The sequence below is a fragment of the Grus americana genome, chromosome 1, assembly GCF_028858705.1.
Source record: "Grus americana isolate bGruAme1 chromosome 1, bGruAme1.mat, whole genome shotgun sequence".
NCBI classification, from domain to species: Eukaryota; Metazoa; Chordata; class Aves; order Gruiformes; family Gruidae; genus Grus; species Grus americana.
In genome coordinates, this window is record NC_072852.1 from 152,709,884 (window position 1) to 152,733,254 (window position 23,371).

Here is a 23,371-nt window from a genome sequence, read left to right on the forward strand (position 1 = left end):
ACTATATTTAGTACAGTAAATCTTAAAGTTTTGCATGGTGCAGATTTGGAGAGATTTATCTCACCTTCTACTCCCAAGTTTTAGCTTTTTCTACTGCAGCCCGAGTGAAATTTTGCATCCTAGCTCTTGGTTGACAAGTGTACTAAAGAATAGGATGATAGATCTTTTGCCATGTTGTATACAGAGCAGTTCAGATTTCTGAGGGCACTGTTCAAGCTCAAAACAAGGCTTTAGCTCCGTCTTCCTGTCTTTTTTGTCTTTTTTCTTTTTTTTTTTTTTTTTTTGAACCTGATACTTACTGTGAGTTTCTTAACGGATCTCCCTTTGAGCCCCAGCAAGACACGTTCAGGAGGTTTCTCATGCTCAGGAGTTTACTACAGTTTGTTTCAGCACAGAGGAGGAACTTAATACATTCTTTCATGGTCTTCAACTTTCAACACGGAAACAAAAAGCAGATTTCGTCCTTCATCACTCCTTTGTGGTCCCTTCGCCTGCTTGCTGGCTCAAAAGGTTGTGCTTCCTTCTCTCTGCCAGTTTCCTGGGATCAAGCAAGAGATGATACATGAGGAGGTCATTCAGAATTGAATCAAATATTACCTCAAGACCAGAAGAATGACTATCTTTGCATCCGGTATGTGGACTTCAAGGAGGTTGCATCTTCTATGAGCAGATGAGTATAATGTGCTCTTTTTAATTGAAGCGACATCAACTTTGGCTTTCATCATAGCAGTGTTTCAAGATTCTTTGAAGAGATGCTTAGACATTAGGGAAGGATATATTTTTCTTTTTTTTTTCCTACTTCCCCCCCCCCCACTAGTTAGCAAGATTTCCTCTGTTTGCAATGAAGAATTAGATTGATCCGTTTGTAGGATGTTTGTAGGAGTGAGTGGATGGACGAAGCTGAGGGAGTTTGATGAATGAATTTCATGTTTACTTTGGAAGAGATCTGTGAATGCTGTATTTCAGGTGTTTCAATGGCCTTGGTCTAGTGTATAGTCCTTGCTTTATTTTTGTTCACATTTTTCTTTCTGAAAATGCCAGCAATTTAAGAGAAGCTTAGTACAGAACAGGGTGCTCTGATGAAAAAAGGCTAATAGTAGCAGCAAAGGTGTGGCATAACTGGCAGTTCTAGTTACGCCTCGTTGATCCTTTTACTCATGTTTGCTCTTATTTGGGAAATGTATATCCAGTCAACTTTAAGTCATCTGTTGTAGTTTCTGTATTGTATGTGGAGAGATTTGCAGAGACGGAAGGATTTTGAAAGTGGCTACAATCAGGTTCATTAGGCTGGACTCAAATTGATGTTTAGATAGCTACCTTCTTCTAAGCCTAGCTCACATTCGGAAGCAGTTTATCTGATTTTGTGCAGTTGATGCTCAAGAAAATAAAGGTGAAAGGTTCTGCGTGGAATGAGCCCGTTTCAGCGTGGCAGGTGCTGAGACAGTTAATAAGCACAGTCAGACCCTGCCTGATTCCTGCAGGGAATTTCTTCTGAAATCCGCATGCTGTGTTTCACCTCTCTTCCCTGCCCTCCACAGAGACTTAACTCTGACGCTCTGCATTATACATCCCCTAACGTAGAGCACTGGGAAGCTCTTTGCTTACGGCTTCGAAGGGATCAATGGATCCAACTCAGCTGGATCCTGAGTTTAGCCACTTCCAGTATTTGTATCATAACCCTTATTTGGTTTTCCCCTTCTCTCTTCCTTCTGTGGGGGAGCTCCTAATTGCAGACAAGGGCTATTTTTCTCTAAACTTTTTGCAGTTTGGTGAAGCGTTTTTAGGTTGAATCCAGATGGTGTTTTCTTGTTATTTTGCTATGTGGACTTTGTTTGTAGAAGACGACAATGTTCTGATTAGGAAAGAAACTAATTATTGTATCCATGTTCTTAGTAATTTGGAAGCCGAAGATGACTGTTAAAGTCATTAACAGATGAGGAAACAAGGAATCAAGTAACTCACTGAATCTTGCAAATATTCATTTGATGTTTGTTGGTCAGGTAGTGTGACAGTCCAATTGTTGAGAGAGATTGGCACCAGTTTCCACTGTGCCAGTTTCTATCTGCACCAGTTTTGGCACGGTGTCCAGGAGTATTATTGAAACAAAATAATTTTGTGCAATGTAGTTTTTGGTTTAGCTTTACAGAGGTATCATCACAGAAAGAAGACAAGAGGAAAGAGATGAAAGAATATCAACCAAATGATACTTTAGGGCAAATGATGTGACTGAAGAAAACATCTAAAGCTCAGTCTCTTACAGAGGCTAACTATATTTTTACAAGGTGATTGAATGGTAAAATAGATTTCTGTGTCTTGCACCTGTCCAGATTAATTTTTTTATGCAGTGTTGGGAAGAGGAGATTTTGTTGGCTACTCTTTTGTTTTCAAAGCTATAGAGTAAATTTTGGTTAAAGCACTGGGGAGAGGAAGCCTCAAACAAAGGGGCTCTTGGCTCTGAAATTTTAATTTCCAAAACCTTTTTTTTTGTTTTTCATCTTTATTAACTGGTCTTAACCTTTTCCTTCTACAAGCTTTATTACATTCTTTACTAATTTGTTGGTTTGTGTCTGTAGATGGACTGGGTAAGGCTGATGCATCCTCCTATTTTGGAAAAAAAAAATGCTGCCTGTGTAGTTTGAGAGAGTACTCCTTGAATAAAACTTACTGGGCAGCTTGTTAAAAGCGTCCATGCTCACCAAAGTCTCTCATAGAGGTGATGTATAAAGTAGCAAAGCTTTACAATATTGGTAAGAAAATTAAACATCAGTAAAGGAAGAAAAAGGCAATACTGGGACAATCAGTTAATCTCAAATGATGAAATTAAAATAAATTATTTGTTTCTAAGCTCTAAAACGTGATAGACTCTACCACCATAATGTACAGAACCTAGTTAATATCCTGACTAATGCTTATGAGGCCAACAGTGGCTAACATTAAAGTATTCTTATAAACAACTTAAAGATTTTAAAACGTCATTAGGAGGCCAATGTAATACCTTTAGCCTTTTTTTCTTTTAAGTCGTATCAGTAATTTAGGTGAATTAGTTTTAATATTCTGACAGCTTCAAACATGACTGCATGAAGAGCCCTGTTGGTAGGGCAGTCTGGGAGCTGGAAAGCAGGACTGGCAGAGGGTGACAAGCGAGTGCTGCAGTCCCGGAGTGCTGTTTCGGCACAGCAGGTCTAAATGAACTTCATTTCATGTTCCTGATAAACCCTGCTCTCCGGCCAATTCCTTGCTATCTGCTGATTTATCTTTCTGTTTTCTCACTTCCTTGATTACTTGTGTGCAATGACTTCATTGCCCTTGTCCAAAATCATAGCAAATGGATGAGGAACTTAATTTGATTTTTTTAATTCGTGCAAGAATGTAATAATTTATTTTTTTGTTAACAAGCATTTGATCAAATCTTGAAAGTAATAATACTGATAATGTATTTCTCCTTCTGCATTAATTGTGCTAACTTGTTATCATTTCAAGCTTTCTGTTCCATCAGGGTAGAAGAGGCTGAAGGTTTTTTAAAAACAATTTTACAATGAGGCTTTTATGGTTCAGAATAGATCATACTGCATGCAAAATGCTTTACTTGTGATTCTGAAAAGCTGATTGTTTATAATAATTCAAAAGTGTAAAGACCTCCTTTTAAAACATATTAAGACATGTTTACTATAATAAATGTTATTTGGCAAAATAATGTTTAAAATAATTAAAACATTATTTTACTAACCTTTTCCTCCTTCTTGAACTTGTTTTACTTAGATATTGTATATATTTTAAATTTTTTCTATTAATTTTAGTTTTAATAATTTTGTAATGGTAATTGGTGCCACTTTTAGGTGATTCAGTTCTTAGGGTTTTACTACAGAAAGCTTTATAGATGCTGTATGTAGCCACACCTAGACGAGATATCCAGAAAGCCGAATATCTCAATATTGAAGTTTTGTTTCTGTGTATGCAAAAACTTCGGGCTATAAAGCCATTATACTGAAGGGGCTGCATGATGTACAACACTTGCTAGATACTGACACTGAAAATATTTTGGGGCGAAGGGAAAGCTCAAACTGTTGTATAATGTGCAGTATATGATGTAGTATTTTTATGATGTTCTTTAAACATTAACCGTTTAGCAATTTTATGTTTTGGTTATGAACATGGATGTTTGCAATGAAGTCTCTTATAAACTGGTCCTTCCTTAGGTGTTAGTTTCCAGAGATTCGTGCATCTGTCTTTCCCTTTCCATTTATAAAACTTGCACTATTAGTCTGTAATGTGGGAAGCATATTTTTGACTACAAAACCAGCATATTTTTATAATTGTTGTTTGATTTTATGTTATTTGTAATGATGACTTCATATCTATGCAGCATTGAAATAGGTATTCCTAAGACTGCCTAAGAAATCCGTGCCTTGCAAAAGAATCTTCCCATGGAGACGCAGAACTTCCATGACATAAGGCTTTTTTTTTTCCTTATACCTTTTAGTGCTATACTAATTGTAGCAGATTCACAAACTCCACGGCATTACTGTTTATTGATACTACTATCAGCATCCTAATGTAGAAATGGAACCCTGTGTGACTGTCTTCCCTTTACAGCAGAAAAATCCCCTTTTCTGTCCTCCAGTGCTGAGTTTTTCAACCTGCATAGGGATATGCCTTCAAGCAAAAGTGTAGCCATAATGCCTGAGAATGCAGCACACCTGAAAGCATAATTTTTTCAAATACTTTAAGATTCCATAAACTGGAACCACTACAAAAAGTGATAGTCCCATCTAGTGATTTTGTTCAAATATCTCTCGTGTTAGTTGGTGGGTTTATGTGATTGTAGTGAACCAGATGAGGAAGATTTACCTTTTTTTATCTTTTTTTTTTTCCCTTGAGCTAATTTTAACTAAGATCGGGACTTCCCTCCATGTGCTTAATAAGAGAGCAGCTCCAGCGTGGACCGGTTTCAGCTACTATAGAGTGGCGTCCTGAGCACGATGTGCTTTTATTGTACATTATAGCAAATCATTCCTGTATCTTTGTGGAGGAGAATCAATTTGCATACACATGTATCTCTCAAGTATCAACTTAAGATAGTATTTCACATGCATTGTGTTAAATACAATTTTGCAATAATCAAGTTCACCTTAACATAACATTAAATTTGACATATACACAAATAAACCAAGAGGCCAAGTGTGGCCTCTTCTTTCCCTTTTAACTTTTTTGTGGCACCTTTAGCCATCTTTGTTTCCTTGCCTGTACTGTACCTTCTTCCTTTTTCCAAGGAATATTTCATCAGTAGTATAAAAACTCTTCTGCTATTAAAGTGTCTTTCTTCAATGTGCATTTTGCTTAATGTTGTCACGTGATAGATTTGCAAGATAAACTTGGAAAGGTTGAGTCTTCATAATGAAGCCTGAGTGAATGGGATCAAAGCCAGTCACTTCACAGTGAAGTTTAGAAACCCTTAAGATTATTCAGGTTTCTCTCTTCCCATTTATTTTGTTTTCCATTTGGGATAACAGATATGAATGAATAATCTGCATATCTAAATAGCAAGTAAATGCTATTAGTTATTCTCTTCTACTTATTTTCTGTGAAAAGTGAGCATGGTGACAGACGGGAAGGACTGAAAGAAGTTTATTAGGGCACAAAGCAAGTTCTGTACTGAAAAGCACTCTGATCATAGCAGAACACATACTGGCAGCCCTGTGTCTATATAGCTAGGTATAGGTGTACTGCATTTCTCTACATCTTAACTATTGCACTTCGTTTGGGCCCCTGCCCTCTGTGATACAGACTCTAGGGAACTGGCTGTGTTAAAATCTGGAACGTGTCTTTCAGACTTGAAACTTGATTTCAGGTGTCAGAGTGTCCTTTGCTTTGTAATGTGATATGTATAATTTCAAATACATGCTCCTTTCTTGTAGGTGGAGGTCTAGCTTCCATTTTACCTGCTATGACAATATTTTCTATTAAGTTTCATATCTTGTTTATACTTAGTTTATGCTGAAAGCACAATTCTTTATGTGGTTTAAGAAAGGCTGTGCTTTATTTTGTGGTTGCACAGCAGTATGTATCCATTTAGTGCTGTTACCTGTGGGACCAAGCACAGAAGCCGTTAAGTATTGTGAGTTGCTGAGAATGAAAACAGGCCTTCAAGAAAACATCCTTTCTACTCCTATGCTGCATCAAATATTGCTCCTACTTTTCCACTTGAACTGCCGTGTGGCAGTGCTGCATCCTCCTGTTGGCACGTGTGAGCTGAGCTCTGCTCTCAGATCAATGGTCATGGTGCGGAATAAGGGATGCTTTCTTGGACTTCTGCTTTCAGTATTGGGTGTAGGTGTTTGTTGAATGATTCCAGAATAAGAGAATTATTGCTCTAAGGGGTGCTGTAGTATTATCATGCCCCAGACAGATCTTTTTTTTTTTTTATCCCCTCATATCCTTAAATTCCCCTTAATATCAAGTGTGTCTAAAATGCAGTAAATTAAGAGGAATTGGCACCTGCAGACTTAAACGTTTGTGTTTCTATCAATATTTGTTATGTTTGTGAGTATGTCTTTTTATTTGTCTCTGTAGTCTGAAAGTAGCTTTCATCTGGCACTGCTGGATGGTGACAAAGATTTTAGTCTTTATGACTGTGGTGTTCAATATGCAGTTTGTACCATTACTGCTTGTCTTCTGCCTTTTGGGTCAGTGAGAGTAGAAAACAGTTCCTTATTTTTGTAGTGATTTTAAAAGAATGTTACTCATTTGTGTCATAATACTGGATGTAGCATTAATTGTTTAACTGTAAGAGTTTTATTACATATAATGTGCTGTAATATTTACGTGTTGCTTTGTCTCTTGCAGATCTAGAAATGGCAATTGCATATTGGAATTTAGTCTTGTCAGGAAGGTTTAAATTTCTAGATCTTTGGAATAAATTTTTGTTGGTAAGTACGTCCTGCATTCCTACCTGTCTTCATCCACAGTAGTCTAGCTTGTAGGCTGTGTGCTTACAATAAAGAAAAGGACAGCATGTCTGTAATACTTGCTTCAAACTTTACCATTTTTGAAAAGTGATATAAAATAGTCTTAAATCAAGCCAAATTAAATCTTCTGTGTATGATTTTCCAATGGAAAAGAATGCAAAAAGATGTAGCAAAGCAATAGAGCAGTCTGCTTGCTTGATCCTGTATCCTCCTACTTATGAAAGCTTCTGCATGAAATGAAGCCATGATCGTAGATTGAACCTATGTTGTCTTTGTTCTCAAGCCAGCTGTGATTATTGTCAACCATGTATTTTACCATGCTCTGCCTGTTGTGGTATTAATGTATAAAGTCAGTCTTTTTTAAATGTCAGTTCTGTTATGACTGACTTAACCTGAGAGACTTTTTTTTTTAAGTGAAAGTTCTTGTCTGAGTAATTATTTTGACTCATTTTTTTAGATAATAGTTGTGAACTGATCTTGACAGTTTTCTATTACCAGTGCAATTCTGTGGGCAGTGGAGTAAAGATGCATAAATTAAACTTTAGAAATTGCAAAATATTCTTATTAAAGACCTGATTCATTCATCCATGTTTCTACATTTGCATTTCTATGTACTTCCAGAAAAAACCCTTATATAATGTTACATAATGTATAATTTATCTTGGGTTTTTTTTCCAATTTATCTTTTTATCTGTAGTTTAGGTAAATTAAGAAGTCTTCTTGCATTTTATGTCATAATCACCAATGCTTAATAGGGAAAGTGTAACTTTTTGCAATATTTTCTGAAGTTTCTTTCTGAATTTTTGGACAGTATATTTATTTTATTTACTGAATAATGTACCAGTTTCATCAAGAGAACTTGTGAAAACATTTCACGTTTTAACTGCCTTAATACACTTAACACATCCAAATTCAAATCTATAGATGTAACATTTTTTTTCCCCTACTTGGCTATGTGATCAAGTTTATTACAACAGACAGTTCTGCAGATCTCTACTTCAAGCAATAATCTAGATGATCTGGTATAAAGTGTCTTCCTTTGCTTACATATATCTAACCTGAATGTTTACTTCAGAAGAAATGTTTAGATTTTAAAAAAGAAAAAATCAACTTAAGAAGGAATCAAGTTAGGACTCTTTAAGATGCGGTGGGTTGTTTGTGTTTCATTTGTTTTAAGGAAGCTTTTCCAGAAGGTATGTTTGCTTGTCATATTTTTTGCAGTCAAGACATGACACTTGGCTTGAGTGAGTGAACATTTGCTGTTGTGTTGGACATCAACCTCATTTTGATCATAGTTCCACATTTTTTAAATGCCTTTTGTTCTTCTCAATACTTCAGAGTGATACTGCTTAAAAAAACCCCAACCAACCAAAGAAAAACCACCCCACAACACAAAACCAAAAACACAAACACAGAAAAACCCACAACCCTTCACCAAGCAAGACTTTTCATTCACTTGCAACTTTTTGCTGCAAATCAGAACTAGGTGTTGAAATTTAATTGCCTATGAAATTATCTTCAGGTAATATGACAGTATCAACAGATGAAGGGAGATGCGAATGGTCAGGCTTGATCCTACAGCTCACAACTGCTTAGTAGTTGAGTTTCCCCACACCCTCTCTCTTCTTGGGAGTGCTAACTTTAAAAGCTGAGAGAATGCTGTCTAGGACTGAAGATTTTTGGAGTGCTGCTCAAACTGGCCAGGATGGCAACTAGTACCTGTGGATAGGGTGATGCAGAAAGAATATACTTGAAATCAGACAAGGAGGTGGTAGTGGAGAATGGGACAGGCTGGGGAAAAAGGGCACTGGACAGAAGTGGAGCAAATGCAGGCAGTGCCTTACGGTGAAGGAGAGAATAGCTGAAGAGAGGCTGAGATGATGGATCCGGAAGGCAGTCTGGGAGTAAGTGGAAAGAGCGCAGGTGTGACTATAGCCAGGTGGAAAGTGAGACTGGGTAAGTGTAACTGAAAAGACATAAGAAAAAAAAGGACTCAAGTTGAAATGGCAGAATGCTACCCCATGGCCGCACAGTTTCAGAACGGATGGATGGATGCCATTAAGTAGAAGTATAAAGTGCATTTGGTTTATTCTTTTCCGTAACAAGTTAGGGACACATACCGTAAAAGCAGAACGGAAGAAATAACTTATCTCACACTTTTTTGCTTTCTTTAGTTGCAGTCTATTGTGTAGCTTTCTTTGGAAGCTCTAAACTTTATTTAAAGAAGAAAAAAAAAAAAAGAGAAGAAGAAACACTTGTAAAATGTGTATTTCTGTGTATGTCAATGCAAAATACTACTGTGGAATTTGAAAATAGTTTGGATTGACTACTGTGGAATTTGAAAATAGTTTGGATTGAACAGTATCGTTTTTCCTCCTTTATAGGAACATCATAAAAGATCAATTCCAAAAGATACTTGGAATCTTTTGTTAGATTTTGGAAATATGATTGCAGATGATATGTCCAACTATGATGAAGAAGGTAAGCAGTACTTGAATATCTTCAAAAATTGGTACAGCAGAATTTAAAAAATGTTGTAAACGAATGACAGCACATGCTGCTACCTTCTTCTTAATTTGTTTACCCTTAGAGATTTAACTGCAAATATAGTGTCATACTTGTTGCCAAAACAGTAATGATAAGAAAGTTAACTCGTTTGCTGTAATATGTAAATGGAAGTGAAGATACTGTCATACCATGATACAGCACGTGCTATTTGAACCTGTTATACTACAAGAGTCTCAGTGAAACTGTGGGGATTTGTATAAAAGTGCTGCTAACTGCAAGGATGTACATAATTTTCTACTTGCAAGAATGTCTACACGAGCAATTTTTTTACTAACCTAAAAGCAATTTAGACTCTGTCACTAATTCTGCAAACCCTCTTTTGGAATGACTGTGTACAGAAATATTTCCTAAGTTGTGAACAGCTCTAATAGAAATGCCATGGTTTTGCTACCGACTAATGTTTATAAATATCGTAGTGTGGATTATGCTTTAAATACTTTTTGTTCGTACTAAGAACTATTGCTCCAAGAAGAGACTCAAATGTTTAATTTATTAGTTACGTGCTTTTTCCAAGTGTTTATCATGTCATGCATGTTAAAGCTAGACTAGGCCAGAAATGTCAAAGTAAGCTTCAATCCTTTGTATTTAGAGACTACACCAATTTATTGCTGATAATGATACATTCATTTCTGAATTGCTTGACTTCTCTTTAGGAGCATGGCCTGTTCTTATAGATGATTTTGTGGAATACGCACGACCAGTAGTCACAGGAGGAAAACGTAAAACTTCCTAACCCCAGACTTGTCAATATGGACTAAACGTGCGCTCTGAACTGCATTAGGTAATGAAGATTTGGTGACTGATAACTGTGCACGTTGTTGCTGGTTTCAGTGGTTGTGATGAGATTCTGCAGACAAAACCGAAATTCTTCCTTTCTGTCCAAAGAAAATGATGGCTGACTTGTGGACACTTGAAGAACAAACTCAGAAGATAGTCCAGGCTGTTTGTAGGCTATTGGCTTCAATTATTGTACTGGTTGTATCATATAGGATGTAGATTTTTGCATGATTTTATACTTTGGAGAAGTTTAACTAGAGGCCATTTTATTAAAGTTTTGACAGCACAGCATGCCATTCAGTTCATGATCCGAAGTGAACACCAGCAGTTACATAAATAAAACTGTATTATATTGTACTTATATTAAAAGCAGTATTTGTGGTATATAAATTAAATCCCTAAATAAAACTTATTGCAGTATGTTGTATTTTTATAAAAGCTAGTTAAAAGTTCCGTGGATCTGTCCTGATATGGAATTGTAGCAAAACAAAAAACACTTATGCTTTTTTATTTTTACTTGTTGCTAAAATTTTCAATTTATATTTTTAAGTCCTAGATATATAGATTGATTGCATCCAGCCTTTTGTTTTCTCCCAGTGAGATTAACTTCCTCATTATTCTTCTTGAAGTGCTTGGCCATGTAACAGTAGTGTTGCTGAGGAAGGGCTGCTGCTCTATGCTGTGTTGCAACTCCAGCTTTTTTTTTAATTAACCATTTTAAAGTAGACATTAAATAACCAAAGATGCTTTTACAATTCATGTTTGAAGACTGACTGAATTATGCTACTCAATTATGTGTTTTACTGACTTTATTTTAAATAATGAACTGGTGGAATGTAAATTTTCTTTGTAGCTTGAAACATATCAAAAAAGCTAGCTAAATGCAACATGGATATAAATGCAATTCCTGGCCTGTCTCACAGAAAATGAATGTGAATAAGCCCAGAGACTTCACTAATTGGCTTCCACTTTAGAGAAATAGTGAGGGGTAAGAAGATTTTATATTGATGATGATAAGTATTCATGCCTCTGGATGTATTGTGCATTCAGTAACATTTATTTAAGGGAAAAAAGAGTAAATTAATGCAGTATCATTGATCTCAAAGCTAGTGGAATTGGACCAGTTTTCACCAAATCTGGATTTGGTTTAGTCATTTGCTTCTCCCCCTTCACTGGCCATTGATTATAAAGTGTGCAAGGGTCCGTCTCCTCTTTCTCAACAGTGTCTTCCAATGCCTAAGCACAAAAAAAGTTTTACTAGAAACTATCCAACACGTCTTCACATAGGGCTCTCTTAAACGCTACCTCATCAAAATTAGTTTGTCATAGCCACTGTAAAAGTTTGTTGAAGAGTACAGCTATGATTAATATATTTTCTGTAATTAGAGCTAAATATCTGCAAGAATTTTGGAGAAAATAGTGCATTAAGCTATGTAACATATCTCTTTGGATCACATGAGATAATGTAAGTATTGCATGACAGCATACTATTTTGTTTTGTAGTTGTGAGGGTATAAAAGCTTACAATATTCTCTTAAACTCTAATATTTAGAGTTCTGTACAAGCAGGCAGCTTTCACTTACGTCAGTGCAGCCTAGAAGAGCAAATGTACGTGCTGCGTACAGAGAGACTACCTTCATTCTTCCACTCAAGAGGATTTTAGTTGTGCATGATGTCTTAAAAAACAGGATTAGGACAAATTTGAACAAATTAGCAAATTTTCTGTTAATAAGAATATAGCAGGTGAGTTACAAATGCCCCATGGGTGATTTATTAGGAGTAGTTTGGTTTACCCTACGCAGTGTTTGTAAATGTCAGATCTTGCACGGCAGCCACTAGATGTCAGGGTCTCAGCCTTCAGCTGCCTCTCTCTTCTGCGTAGTGTTAGGGAGTAATGTTAAGCCAAATCATTACATTGTCACTACATCTTTTTAGAAAAGCATTTGTGTACATAAGTCCAGGTATTCCACAGAAGTGAACAGAGATGTAATAAACAGCCTTATGCTCTTTTTAATGCATTTGATTTAGCTACTCTTCCTTCCCCAAACTAGTTATCTATATAGAATATATAGATAGATATGTCTATATGAAGTCCTGTAGGCTTTGGGGAATGCATAACATCTCATAAAACCAAGTGCATTTATCCAGCCAAAAGCAGTGGAATGCTTGTTATTCACACAATTGCCACTTAAAATATATAGCTATCATATAACTGACCAGAAGTAGTTTAATCTGTTGGTATGTGATGTAATTGAATACTTCCATGGCGCTAAAGCTTGTGGATCATTTGTTTGTGCTGAGAACTCCCTCAAATCAACCTGATGACCCTTTTATCTTTTAAAATAAATAGAGTCTAAAAAAAATGCACGTGGGTTGAGGGTTTTTGCCTTGTTAGTCTGAGGAAGAAGGAAGGTGCTTAGCGCAGTATTAAATTCCTGTAAATACACACTTATGCACTTACTCTTAAGCCTCATTCCTGTGAAGATCCTTCATGGAAGACACCTCCAACAGAGGAAGACTAGGCAAAATACTGTCAAGATAAGAGTTGCTTCTTATCAGCCAGCTTCCTAGATGTAGTATGCTTTTTCTTCTTCTTTTGCTCTTCCTTGTCTTCTACCCATTCGATGCAATGTATGCATTTTACATTCCCCTAAGTCATAGTATATAGTAACATCTTCACACTTGAATGATCATAACAATAAATGCAAATAAACTGCTTTCACATGATAACTTCCTCGTGTATTTTAATAATTTGCTAGTCAACAGTTCCACTTTGCAGGGCGCTCTTGACTTGCTTTTTTAGGTGAACCGGTACAGTGGTAACACCTAGGCTGGTCAATTTATAATCATACACGGTACAGATGTCTTCAAGTTGTTCAGTGCATACAGTATTAGTTCCTAGATATGCTGTATGTATTTTTAAACTTAGTGCCAAGTTGTTTGGTTTTACATCCTAGAGTGTTTGAAACCGAGCCATAGGATTTATGCTTGCCAATTCTAAATTTAAATGTAATTTATCATGTATGTCATGCCAAGGAGAGCAAACCTGCAGGCATCTGCTCATTCAATGCACCTGAGAGATTTGCTGCTAAGTAAGCTGTACGTGTGTAAATTTTGTGGCAATGGAAAAAGGAATAAATGGTCTGTAAACATAAAGGATTGAAGTCGGTTATGTGAGATGTCTGTATGGTCTTTGTCCACTTTCTGCTTTGGAAGCCTTGGAGAGGCCAGGGGGGTTTGTTGGTTTTGGGTCAATTTATTAGGTTCTTGCATTATTATCGCATCAGTCAGAAGAGGGCAAGGATGTAACTCATGAATTTTTGAGCACTTATAATAAATGTCTGTTTCGCTCATCTGTGCCACCTTGAAGCTTTTAAGAAGCTCTCTGTGTTTAGCTGCAGTGCTGCATCCACTACACGTACCTGCTAGCCACCAAACTCTGCAATTCATGTCCTTAGTTTGTACTGGCAAGGAGAGGTGTAATTGCAGGGAAAGTCTTGCTCAGTCCTAAGCTCTGAGCTCTGTAGGAGAAGCAGCACGCTCAGAAGTCTCTGCAAAGCCCTTCGGAGGTATGTATTCAACTGTCCTTAATTCTCTTCTGGAAGTTTAAATCCAAATAAATGAGTTGTCCTCTGTACTCTCCCAGCTGGCATCGCTCTCCAGGGGTTTCACCAACCACTGGCCGCTTTGGTATCACACGAGTCCGTCTTCCTTCTCCTGTAAGAGCGAAACTGCTGATGCTGGTACTTGAACCATGGCAAGCGCTTTTCCTTTCCAGTGCCAGCACCAGTAGCTTCCCTCAGCTGATACCACCCAGCATCCGGCACACCAAAAGGCACAGCCCTTCTGAAAGGGAAAAAGTGTGATGTTTTACAACCCTGAGAACTTTTTTTAAAAAAAATAATTCAACAAAACATGTTTTCTGACCTTTGCGTTATGTACAGTGTGCTGGGTAGGACTAGGTGAGGGTGAGACACCTCTAAAATGGGCTTTTTTTGTTATCAACTGTTGACAGAAGGGTCTGCAACTGCAGCTGCCTCTACAACCACAGGCAGAAAATTCTGTATTTCAGACAAGTGGGTACAATGTTCACCTCTTAATGAGAAAGGCCTGGGGAAGCTTAAGGGCATTGATATTCTGATTGAGTATAATTATTGGGATACTCCCTCTTGTTGGTGCATATACTTGACAAATTCCCATGGGTGTTTTCTTGTGCCTCTTTCACAAGCAGTGAAATACTCTGTTGTTAGGCAAACCCTATAGGCTTCACGTCATGACATAGGCTTTCTGCCAAGAGCGTAAAGAATGCTGCGGCAGTGTTAAAGGCATATTTTTCCTTTAAGGCAGTAGCATAAAGCTGTATGAAAATGTTTCATCCCCACTATTAAAGAATTGAGTAAAACCAGTCTATTTTTTTCCTGGATCTCAATGGATGTGTTCTATAATCGTTCCTAAAGGAATGAGCCTGTTGCCACAGTGAAACCCTTCACTTCAGTAGTTGCAAAGATGCCGCTCTGACAGAAGTCTGACACCTTCCTGATTTCAACCCTTGTTTTCCAGGATATGGCTCTGCATCCTTGGCATGGGTGAACTTGGAATCAAGAGCATTTCTCTACTGACTCTGTTGGAATGGCAGAAGCATCGCTCGCTCACGGGTGAAGTGCTTGGGGTGTAGTCTTCCTCTTTTACTAAAAACGCTGAAGGGCTTGTGGTGACAGAGCAGTCTCAGCCCGTTTGCTGGTTCATTTATTGATAAAAGGCAACAGTGCCTGTATAGCCCAGGAGGCCTCTCCGGGGTGGTGGGGATCATTGATTTGCCTCCCCTTGGGTGGAGGAGGCAGGTGGAGCCCCATTTGCTGAAGGCATGCTCTCATGTTCTCACCTAAGGTTTCAAATGCAGTGGAGCTGAAACAACAGCGTGTTGCCATCAACACAAAGTCTTTTCTCCGTCCTGCCTTCCCGTTGCTTTTTGCCTGGATTCTCCCCATCTGAAAACAGTCACGTACGCTAATGAGAGGATGCCAGACCTGCTTTTTTATCTGATTTAACATTTACCACACATTTTTTGCCAGGTCTACTTGGTTTTGGGTTTTTTTCCTATTGTGAATATGTATGATAAGTGAACACTTACCCATATTAATGGAGTTACTGTATTTTGGCTGTGTTTAAGATATGCAAGTATGATATATTACAAATAATTGTCTCTTTTGGGGGAGTAGAGGAAGGTATCAGTGTGCCTAACCTAGCTCTGCCCAGAAAGCTCATAGTAGCTGAAATTACCACATAAAAAGGAGATCATGTGCAATTAACAAATTAAATAAAAGTTAAATTCTTTGTTGCATGTTTGGTTCTGCAGACTTGAAAAATAGAACTTCTCTGAAATTTTCTCTGGGATTTCATTATAGCCTTATTTCTGAAGTCAAAGATTTTATTCCTAATTTGGGCTGCGTTGCGAGCGGCCAAGTGTGAATGCAACAGGGTGAAGTCCACCCTGCAAAAGGGCAGCGCAACTGCCAGCCACCTTCAGAAGGAAGAGATAAATGGGAAACTAAGAATAGCTTTGCCCATTCTCAGGAAGGAACCTTTCATCTGATGAGGCCCTTACTAGCTCTCCGCGGTGCCTCAGCAGGTGATTTCTCCTGCCCTTGGTTTGCAAGTTCAACTTCCCATGTGCTTCCAAATTGTAACGCTCTGCGGGAATAGAGAATGCTGCAGGAGGGTGCATGGACCTGTAACGGAGACACCAACATCAGCGTGCCTGGTGTGTTTTTAAGCTGCCTTGACCTTAGTTTTCCCTTTTGATTGTTCACGTTCAGACACGCAGAACCTGAGGTAACGCCGACAGTGCAGGGGTGACACTAAGATTACCTCTACGTTGCTTAAACGCCCCGCTTGCGGGAGGTGGTGCCTGTTCCCACAGCCACGCAGGGCAGAGGGGCTGGCACCCTCTCTGCTCATGGCGGGCCATCTCTGGAGCAGGCTGGCCACGGCCCCACTGCATCTCCCCTGGTCCCTATATAGTGCCCCCGGTATCCTAAGCCATAATTGCCCTTTTTTTTTTTTTTTTTTGTGCTTTTTCAGTTCAGAGTTGTTCCTTCCTAGCAATGAAGACACACTCTCAGTGTCCTCTTCTTAATACTCGGCACTTCTGTTACCCAAGTCCTAATCTTTAAAAGAGCGGTGTACTAATGGAGGCTACTTGCACCACCTTGGCACCTTACTCCTCACAGTGTAGAACAGAGATGGCGATGCTTATCTGTGTTCTGCAACTGCATTAAGGTTTCCTGTGAAGTACAGTGATATTTCTACACACGTCAGTAACTCAGTCCGTGATTAGCTGCTTATCTCTCTGGGTGACAGGAGGACGCTGCTGGCCTTTTCCATCTGAATAGCAATCAGTACTGCTTTCTGAAAAAGATCAAAGAAAAACAAAGACCTTTCCCCAGCTATCCTTCATCAAAATTACAGTCGAGCCAATCAAAGCTTTCTTTTTATCTACCTAAGTTTATATTTACATTTGTATTTCTATCTGTAAAGTAGTAGTAATTTGTGTCTTTAGGACAGCACGGATGATGACTCGGAACCATGATGTGAGTCAGTCTCAGCAGACCCCTTTAAGGAAGATGTTGAGCCTACAGAGAGACGTGTTTGTGGGCAAAATACATTTAAAAAGCTGCAAGACTAGAGAGCCCCTTCACGCACTGCATGGCAGAAACACAGAAAAAAACTGCAGTAACAGAATGAAGCACATAATTTCACAAGTATCAAGTTTGAAAGGATGGTATTAATAAAGCACAGTTCTTATTAAATGAGATTTCTTCATGTGTGAACTTTCTTGGACTCAGAGGATGTCATTTAAATGCATCTTTCAAAATAGTTTCCTGCCAGAGTCCAAATGTGGGCTGCACCTGAGCTCGGCTTTAGGAAAAAGTCAGTCTTTGCCAGGGAGTAAGAGGCGTGGGATTAAAGTTGGTATTTTGCTCAGTGTTTATCCAGGGGTGCAGTGAATTAGCAAAACATTCTTGTAGTAGGTGGAACAGAGCAAGAAAGCTGTTGACAAAATATCGCCATAGGGCATAATTAGAAATGGGAGAGGTTGTCTGCGTTTGACTAGCTTTCTTACTGCCTAACCCTTATTCTAGTGGTTACAGAGTTTGGAAACTCCTTTTATCGCAGGCTTTCCTTCTGGCTGGTCCCTGAAAGGGAGGCTGACTCCAGCATATCAGAAAAGGGCAGGAAAATACATTAATTTACAAGTTATTAAATAAATAAACACCCCTGGGGAGGCATCTGTTTTTCTGGGTGTAGAGTTACTTACGCTGGGTAGGGCTAAGGATTTCCTGGCTTGCTTTACGCTGGGTTGCAGAAACGAGCCTTTTGCACTTCGCTTTGCGGGTCTGCCCTTGCAATTTCATTGAACAAAGCCCCTGCAAAATCCCTGGGTTATGAAATATTTCCTCTCCATCAGGTCCTGGACAAGAGATGGCATCTGCGGAGCCAGAAAAGGAAGTCCTTGCCTTATAGAGAGCGCTCTCGGTGTGACACAATGGCTGATATAAAGTGTCGGGAGAGCTGAGCCGAAGGCAAAGGAACAAAGGAAGATCAAGATTCGGTGGCTGTCTCGGACAAAAGGAAAGCGGAAAGTGTCTCGGGGATGGATAAATTTAAGGCTGCGCTTGTGCTGGCTGGGGTAGGGGATGCTCTTGGTTATCGCAATTTCTCCCGAGAAAACAATGCCTTAGGTGCAAAAATCCAGCAGGAGCTGAAGGAAATCGGAGGGCTTGAGAACCTGGTGCTCTCCCCCGACAAGTGGCCAGTAAGTGACAACACGCTCATGCACATGGCTACAGCAGAGGCTGTCATCACAGGTAGGTACGACGGGACTAGCGAACGCAGTCTGGAAAGGAACAAAGCTGTTGGGATGCTGCATTTCTTAAAATAAGCTTAAAGTGCTGAGGAAGACATGAGAAAACGTGTCAGAATGCTGCTTATGTGAATGATAATGTGCATTAGCTTGTCTCCTCCATGAGCATAATCTTGCGACCATCACACCAGCTGGGGAGTTTTGATTTCTCGAGTGTGGAGGGGCTCTCCCTATATTTTCCCTAGGTTTATACAGTTGGTTAAAGCTTAAGGATGCATGTCCAGCATAACAAAAATAATTGCTAAAAGTAGATTATCTGTACACTGGAATACATATAGCCACTAGAAATTCTTCTGTAAAAGATAAGAGCTCTTCTGAGTGCATGTTTGTGTCCACTGCTCCAGGCTGGGGTAGAGTCACCTTAATACCTCTTTCAGGCTAAAATCACTGGCGCTGTCTCCTCTTTGCTGCCCCTCGCACAAAGTGTTGCACCTTGCAAGGCCAGAAAAGGAACAATTTGCTTTATAAGGAGAGCTCCATGTCTTTAGTCCAAAATATATTCTAACATACTATGTTTATAATAAAGTTTATCAGGATAGTGGGAGCTATTAATATATGTCTTCTAAAATCAAAATAGTTTGAGAGAGAGCATTCGTTTTTTCTTAAGGTAGGAATAGTCTTCTGTAATCTGCGATGATACTTATGTCGACACCCTACCCATTGAACTAGAGCTTTCTGAGACTGTCAAGATCATCGTCGAAAGTACACCAGAAGACAGTGACCATTCAGTGACATTTTGCCTCTTTGGAACAAACCAAATCTTTTGTAAAAATATTCCTGATTTTTCTCAACACGCGTAATGCTTGATGAGTAGCAGTAGCAGAAGCTCGCAATGTAGCCAAGTATCCTTCACGTCAATGAAATTTCACTTGTGCTTCTGTTTCACCGCTTTATCTGCCTGCTTCCAATCTGCTCTAAATTTAGTACGTAGAGATCAGTTGAAGAGTGTGTTGGACACTTCATGCTTGGCTATTAGCTAACCAATGGTTTAAGGGGTAGCTAATACACTAAAGATAAGGGCAAGATGTCAGCCTATCAAGAAAAAAGATGACTAACATATTTCTGAATATAGGTTATGATTAAATACGTATCATATGTTCCTTGCTTACTGAACTCTTTAAAACCGTATCTTCTGGGCAGTCAAGCCAGTTAGACTAGCAACAAAATAATAAATCTTATTTCTTAAATATAGCAGGAGTACTGTGGCTCTAAAGAAAAAAAGTCTCAGCTGTGTTTGTCCTGCACTCTCATTTCTTTGACCTGATCAGACAAGCTTTTTAAAAAGGTGCTTTTATGGGCTGGTGAGAAAGCAACAAGCTGGTTTGGGGAATTTTAGTAAGAAATCTTCATTTCATAGTAACGCTGGTGAACAGGGCAAATCGCATCCTTCTCTCTGCTTCCCACAAGGGAAACAGAACTGCTCCTGCCTGCAGCAGTGACTCCTCCTGGCAAGGGGAACGCAAAAAAGCCACTGAGCTTGCTCATGGCCCAGCCAGTGTGCCAAATCACCCAAGTCAACTGAGTAAAGCTAAAGAAGGTGAAAAAGTCCATGAGGCTGAAGGTGGCTGCCACCGGCCCTGGGGACCTGCCTTCCGTGTGCAGCAGGGAGCCCTTGCTGCCATGGGGCTGAGATTTTAAAAAATATATTGGGTGTCTGGAACATTACCAGCCAAAAAAAAAAAAAAAAGAGGGTGAATAAGGAATAAAAATATTCCTGTCCCTCACTGCCGTGCTCCCTGCACGTTCCACTCGCCTGGCTGGCTGGCTGCCGGCCGCAGGCAGCATCCCCTGGGTGCATCCAGGTACACGCAGGATGCTTGCAGGCTGGGTCGGACATGCCCAGGGCTTGGGCTCACCGTGAAGTCCCGTGGCTGGGGCACTGCCCTCGGGGGAGCTCCCAGCCTGAGGCTGCGGCAGCAGCCAAGCGTGAGGTGGAGGTTTGTGTTAAGAACGAAGGCGGTTCTCACCCGGGGACGTGATTTTGGCCAGGGCTTTGCCAGCTGCGTGGAGGACATCCCAGGAGGGCCACAGCCAGAAGCAGCGGGGGTTGCGGGCACTGCTGCAGACTGAGCTGGCGCTCCCCAAATCCACCATGTGCGCAGATGGAAAGGTTGATCCCACCGTGAAGGATAAACAGAACGTCTGCTTCCAGTAGGAATCTGTCCCATAAGGGACAAACGAAAACAGCATCATCGAAAGCAGGGGAACTACCCGTGCAATGAGGAAAGCCTTTTCCTCTCTGACTTAAACACAGGTTTTAAAAAAAATAAGGGTTCATTCCTAAAGAAGAAACCCATCCTATCGACTTGACAGCTGAGACAGCAGCCTGGCTCCAGGAGTGGGAACCGTGGTGGGTTTGGGCATCCCAGAGCTGCTGGACCACAGGGACTCCGGCTCTGGGGACAAGGCCTCCGCAGAAGCTGCTGGGAGGTAAATCCCGCTCCTGGTTCCCATCTGGATAAGCTGACACCTGATTCCTAAATCTGGAAAGAGTCTGCAGCTAGAAAGTATCTTGTTCCTCTGGGATTGTATGTGGGATGGCCAGTGTAACTGGCCTTTATGTGAAAGGAGGGGAATCTTGGTTTTACCCTGCATCTTCTTTATTCGCCTGTCTGCCTGACTGGTACTTCTGAGTGGCTCTGGCTTATGGGGCTCCAAACTTTCTCTTAAATTAAACCTCTCCCGTGGATTTCAAGAAATCACCGATTGTTGGCAAAACAAAGATATTTTTAGAAGAACTTCCCCTGCTGTGTCGTTTGATCTGTGCGTCAAACCAAGTATTAAGTGGAGTTTCTCTAAGTACATAGAAAAGATATAAGTGGACAAATCCTGATGGCCTCCTTGGTTCCCACTGATTACAAAACCGTAATAGATGCCAGTGGAAGCTTTTCCTCAGCAAGAACCCAAGGCAGGGCTCTTCAAGCCCAACAGCGTACAACAGCAGCTGAGAGAAGCAGCTATATTGCAGAAACAATTTATGTTTAACGGGGGAAAGGTTCCTCCTTAGGCAAGACTGTAGGCCTTTAATAAAATTAATTAATAAATAGATATTGCTAGTGAACTTATTCCAGAAAGAAATGTATCTGTTCTGGTTACTCTACTGACATAAGATATTGGGATCCCTGCATGAAAGACCTACAAATTTTAGCCAAAATAAATATAAAACACAGATTAAAAATTAAGGTCACTAATTTGCTTTTGTGTTTAATCATACATACCTCTTTAAAAATAACTCAGTGGTAATTTTTTTTTAAAAAAAAAAGGCTTTCATTTTTAAATTAGATTCATGTTTGCAAATGAAGGCAAAGGCACGGGCTGAGCCAGGCACAGCTGGCTTCACGCGCACACCCCGTCCCCCGGCAGCAACACACGCAGTTAGACACCTCTGCAAATACTTCACACCACAGAGCCTAAATAAAGCCCCTGAGCAGCTACTGTTGACGAACAGAATGCCTTCATCTTTCCCATCAAAGGATTAAAAGTGGAAAGGAAAGCAGGAAAAGATGAGAACAGAGAGATGAGGCTGCTCTCTCTCCAGCCCGCTCTCATGGTGTGTGAAAACGTGTTGACAGTGGCACCAGAAACACGACTCGGTGTAATGGAAGTGGAAATGGGAACATTTCTTAAATGCATAGTGAGCTCGCGTCTTTGTTTTTAGTGCTCTCTTGCTCTTCTGCCTTCACACAGCAACCTTCTCTTCCCTCCTCTGAGCAGATTACTGGTGTTTAGAAGACCTGTACCGGGAGCTGGTAAAACGCTACGTGGATGCTATCGACAAGCTCTCGGGGAGGCGGCCAGACCCCGCCACCATTGAAGGCTGTAGAGAATTAAAACCAGACAACTACCTTCTTGCTTGGCACACACCGTTCAATGAAAAGGGTACGGTACCGCTTTCAATTTATAGAACCTGGCTTGAATAATGCATGCTTTCAGCCTTTGTGGCTATATGGAAATTGTTTCCTTTTTCCCCCTGACATCAAAGGCTACTACCCCTGAAACGTTTCTATGTTTGCCTGAGGATAGCAAGAGATCTGCCAGGAATTCCTTCTGCAGGGCACTATGTCCTCTCGTAAATGAACCCTTCCCTCTTTAACATCTATTTAAAGAGACTTTGTTCTTGGCTCTGTGCCTCAGGGTCCAGATCTTTGTCCTTGAGTTTAATGGTTATTTTAAGAAAATTTTTCTGCCATTTTTCATTTAAATGTTTGTAGGCTTGGATTTTTCACTGATGGCAGATCTGAAACAAAAAGCTGCGCCTGTAAATTGCTCTAAGCACCGATGTGTTCACTGGAGCGAAAGCAGAGACTTTTCTCCAGGCAGATGCCCTGCTAACAACTATGACTGTTTTGCTGATAATCCCTAATATTCCTAAACCCTGTTTCCCTACCCACAACACTCTCTTTCTTTCTCTCTCTTTGCGATCATTTCATTTTATGATGAATTGAATTTCTATTTCAAGCTAAATAACATGCATGCAGCTATGTGCACACACATACGCACACACCCATACGGTGCAATTAATCTTGAAAGCCTGTAGAGACACCACGTCACCAGAGGATGTAGACCTAGACAGCCACAAGAAGATGGCAGCTCACACAGACATTGTGTTGTGTCGGTGTGATGCTCTACCACTGCAGTACGTACCGGCACTGCTCAACAGCATTGCACATTGATGCAACATCGTGGCAAAGACCCGGTGGCACAATGCCATGGCTATTTCTGGGTCTCTGCAGTCAGTTTTCTCTGACACAAAATGCATCCCTCGCTCAGCCCCCGCTCCTCACAACAGCTGCTGGGAGGGAAAAGGATCCCCTCCCCGTGTATTCTGCCCACCCTGCTATTAGCCGGGCAGATCTGAGAAAGTGCCCTCTTGGCAGTTGTCATATGTTTTCTGGTTAACAGTGAGTAAAACTTGGTCAAAATACTTGTGGGAGCTGCTGCTGGCCCTAAGCAGCTCTCAACACCTCCAGCAGTGGAGCATGGCTGCTCCGTGGCCCGTTGCTGTGTTGGAGCCATATCTCTTCTTTTAGCCTTCCTCCTCCCCAGCTTTCCATGACAAATTATTTGCTTTTGGGACACTCTGGACTAGAAGGATCTAAAATGAATTCCTGCATTGAGACCTGGCATCTAAAGCCCA

At 40.1% G+C, this 23,371-nt stretch overlaps 2 protein-coding genes across 9 annotated transcripts in view; both read left to right on the forward strand.

The window, feature by feature from the left end:
* The window catches only part of DCUN1D2 (defective in cullin neddylation 1 domain containing 2), a 32,349-nt gene extending 16,908 nt beyond the window's left edge, over positions 1–15,441 (forward strand). For all 6 annotated transcript variants that reach the window (XM_054801908.1, XM_054801932.1, XM_054801924.1 and 3 more), the window contains exons 5-7: positions 6,844–6,926; positions 9,350–9,446; positions 10,187–15,441. In XM_054801908.1, the coding sequence (XP_054657883.1) occupies positions 6,844–6,926; positions 9,350–9,446; positions 10,187–10,266 (260 nt within the window). In that variant the 3' untranslated portion in view covers positions 10,267–15,441. The remainder of the gene's footprint in view (positions 1–6,843; positions 6,927–9,349; positions 9,447–10,186) is intronic.
* Positions 15,442–17,661: 2,220 nt separating this feature from the next.
* Positions 17,662–23,371, forward strand: part of ADPRHL1 (ADP-ribosylhydrolase like 1) — a 39,217-nt gene continuing 33,507 nt past the window's right edge. For 2 of the 3 annotated variants that reach the window (XM_054801686.1, XM_054801700.1), the window contains exons 1-2: positions 17,662–18,178; positions 21,949–22,113. In XM_054801686.1, coding sequence (XP_054657661.1) covers positions 17,965–18,178; positions 21,949–22,113 — 379 coding nt within the window. In that variant the 5' untranslated portion in view covers positions 17,662–17,964. The remainder of the gene's footprint in view (positions 18,179–21,948; positions 22,114–23,371) is intronic. The other variant, XM_054801708.1, reaches the window with a different exon arrangement.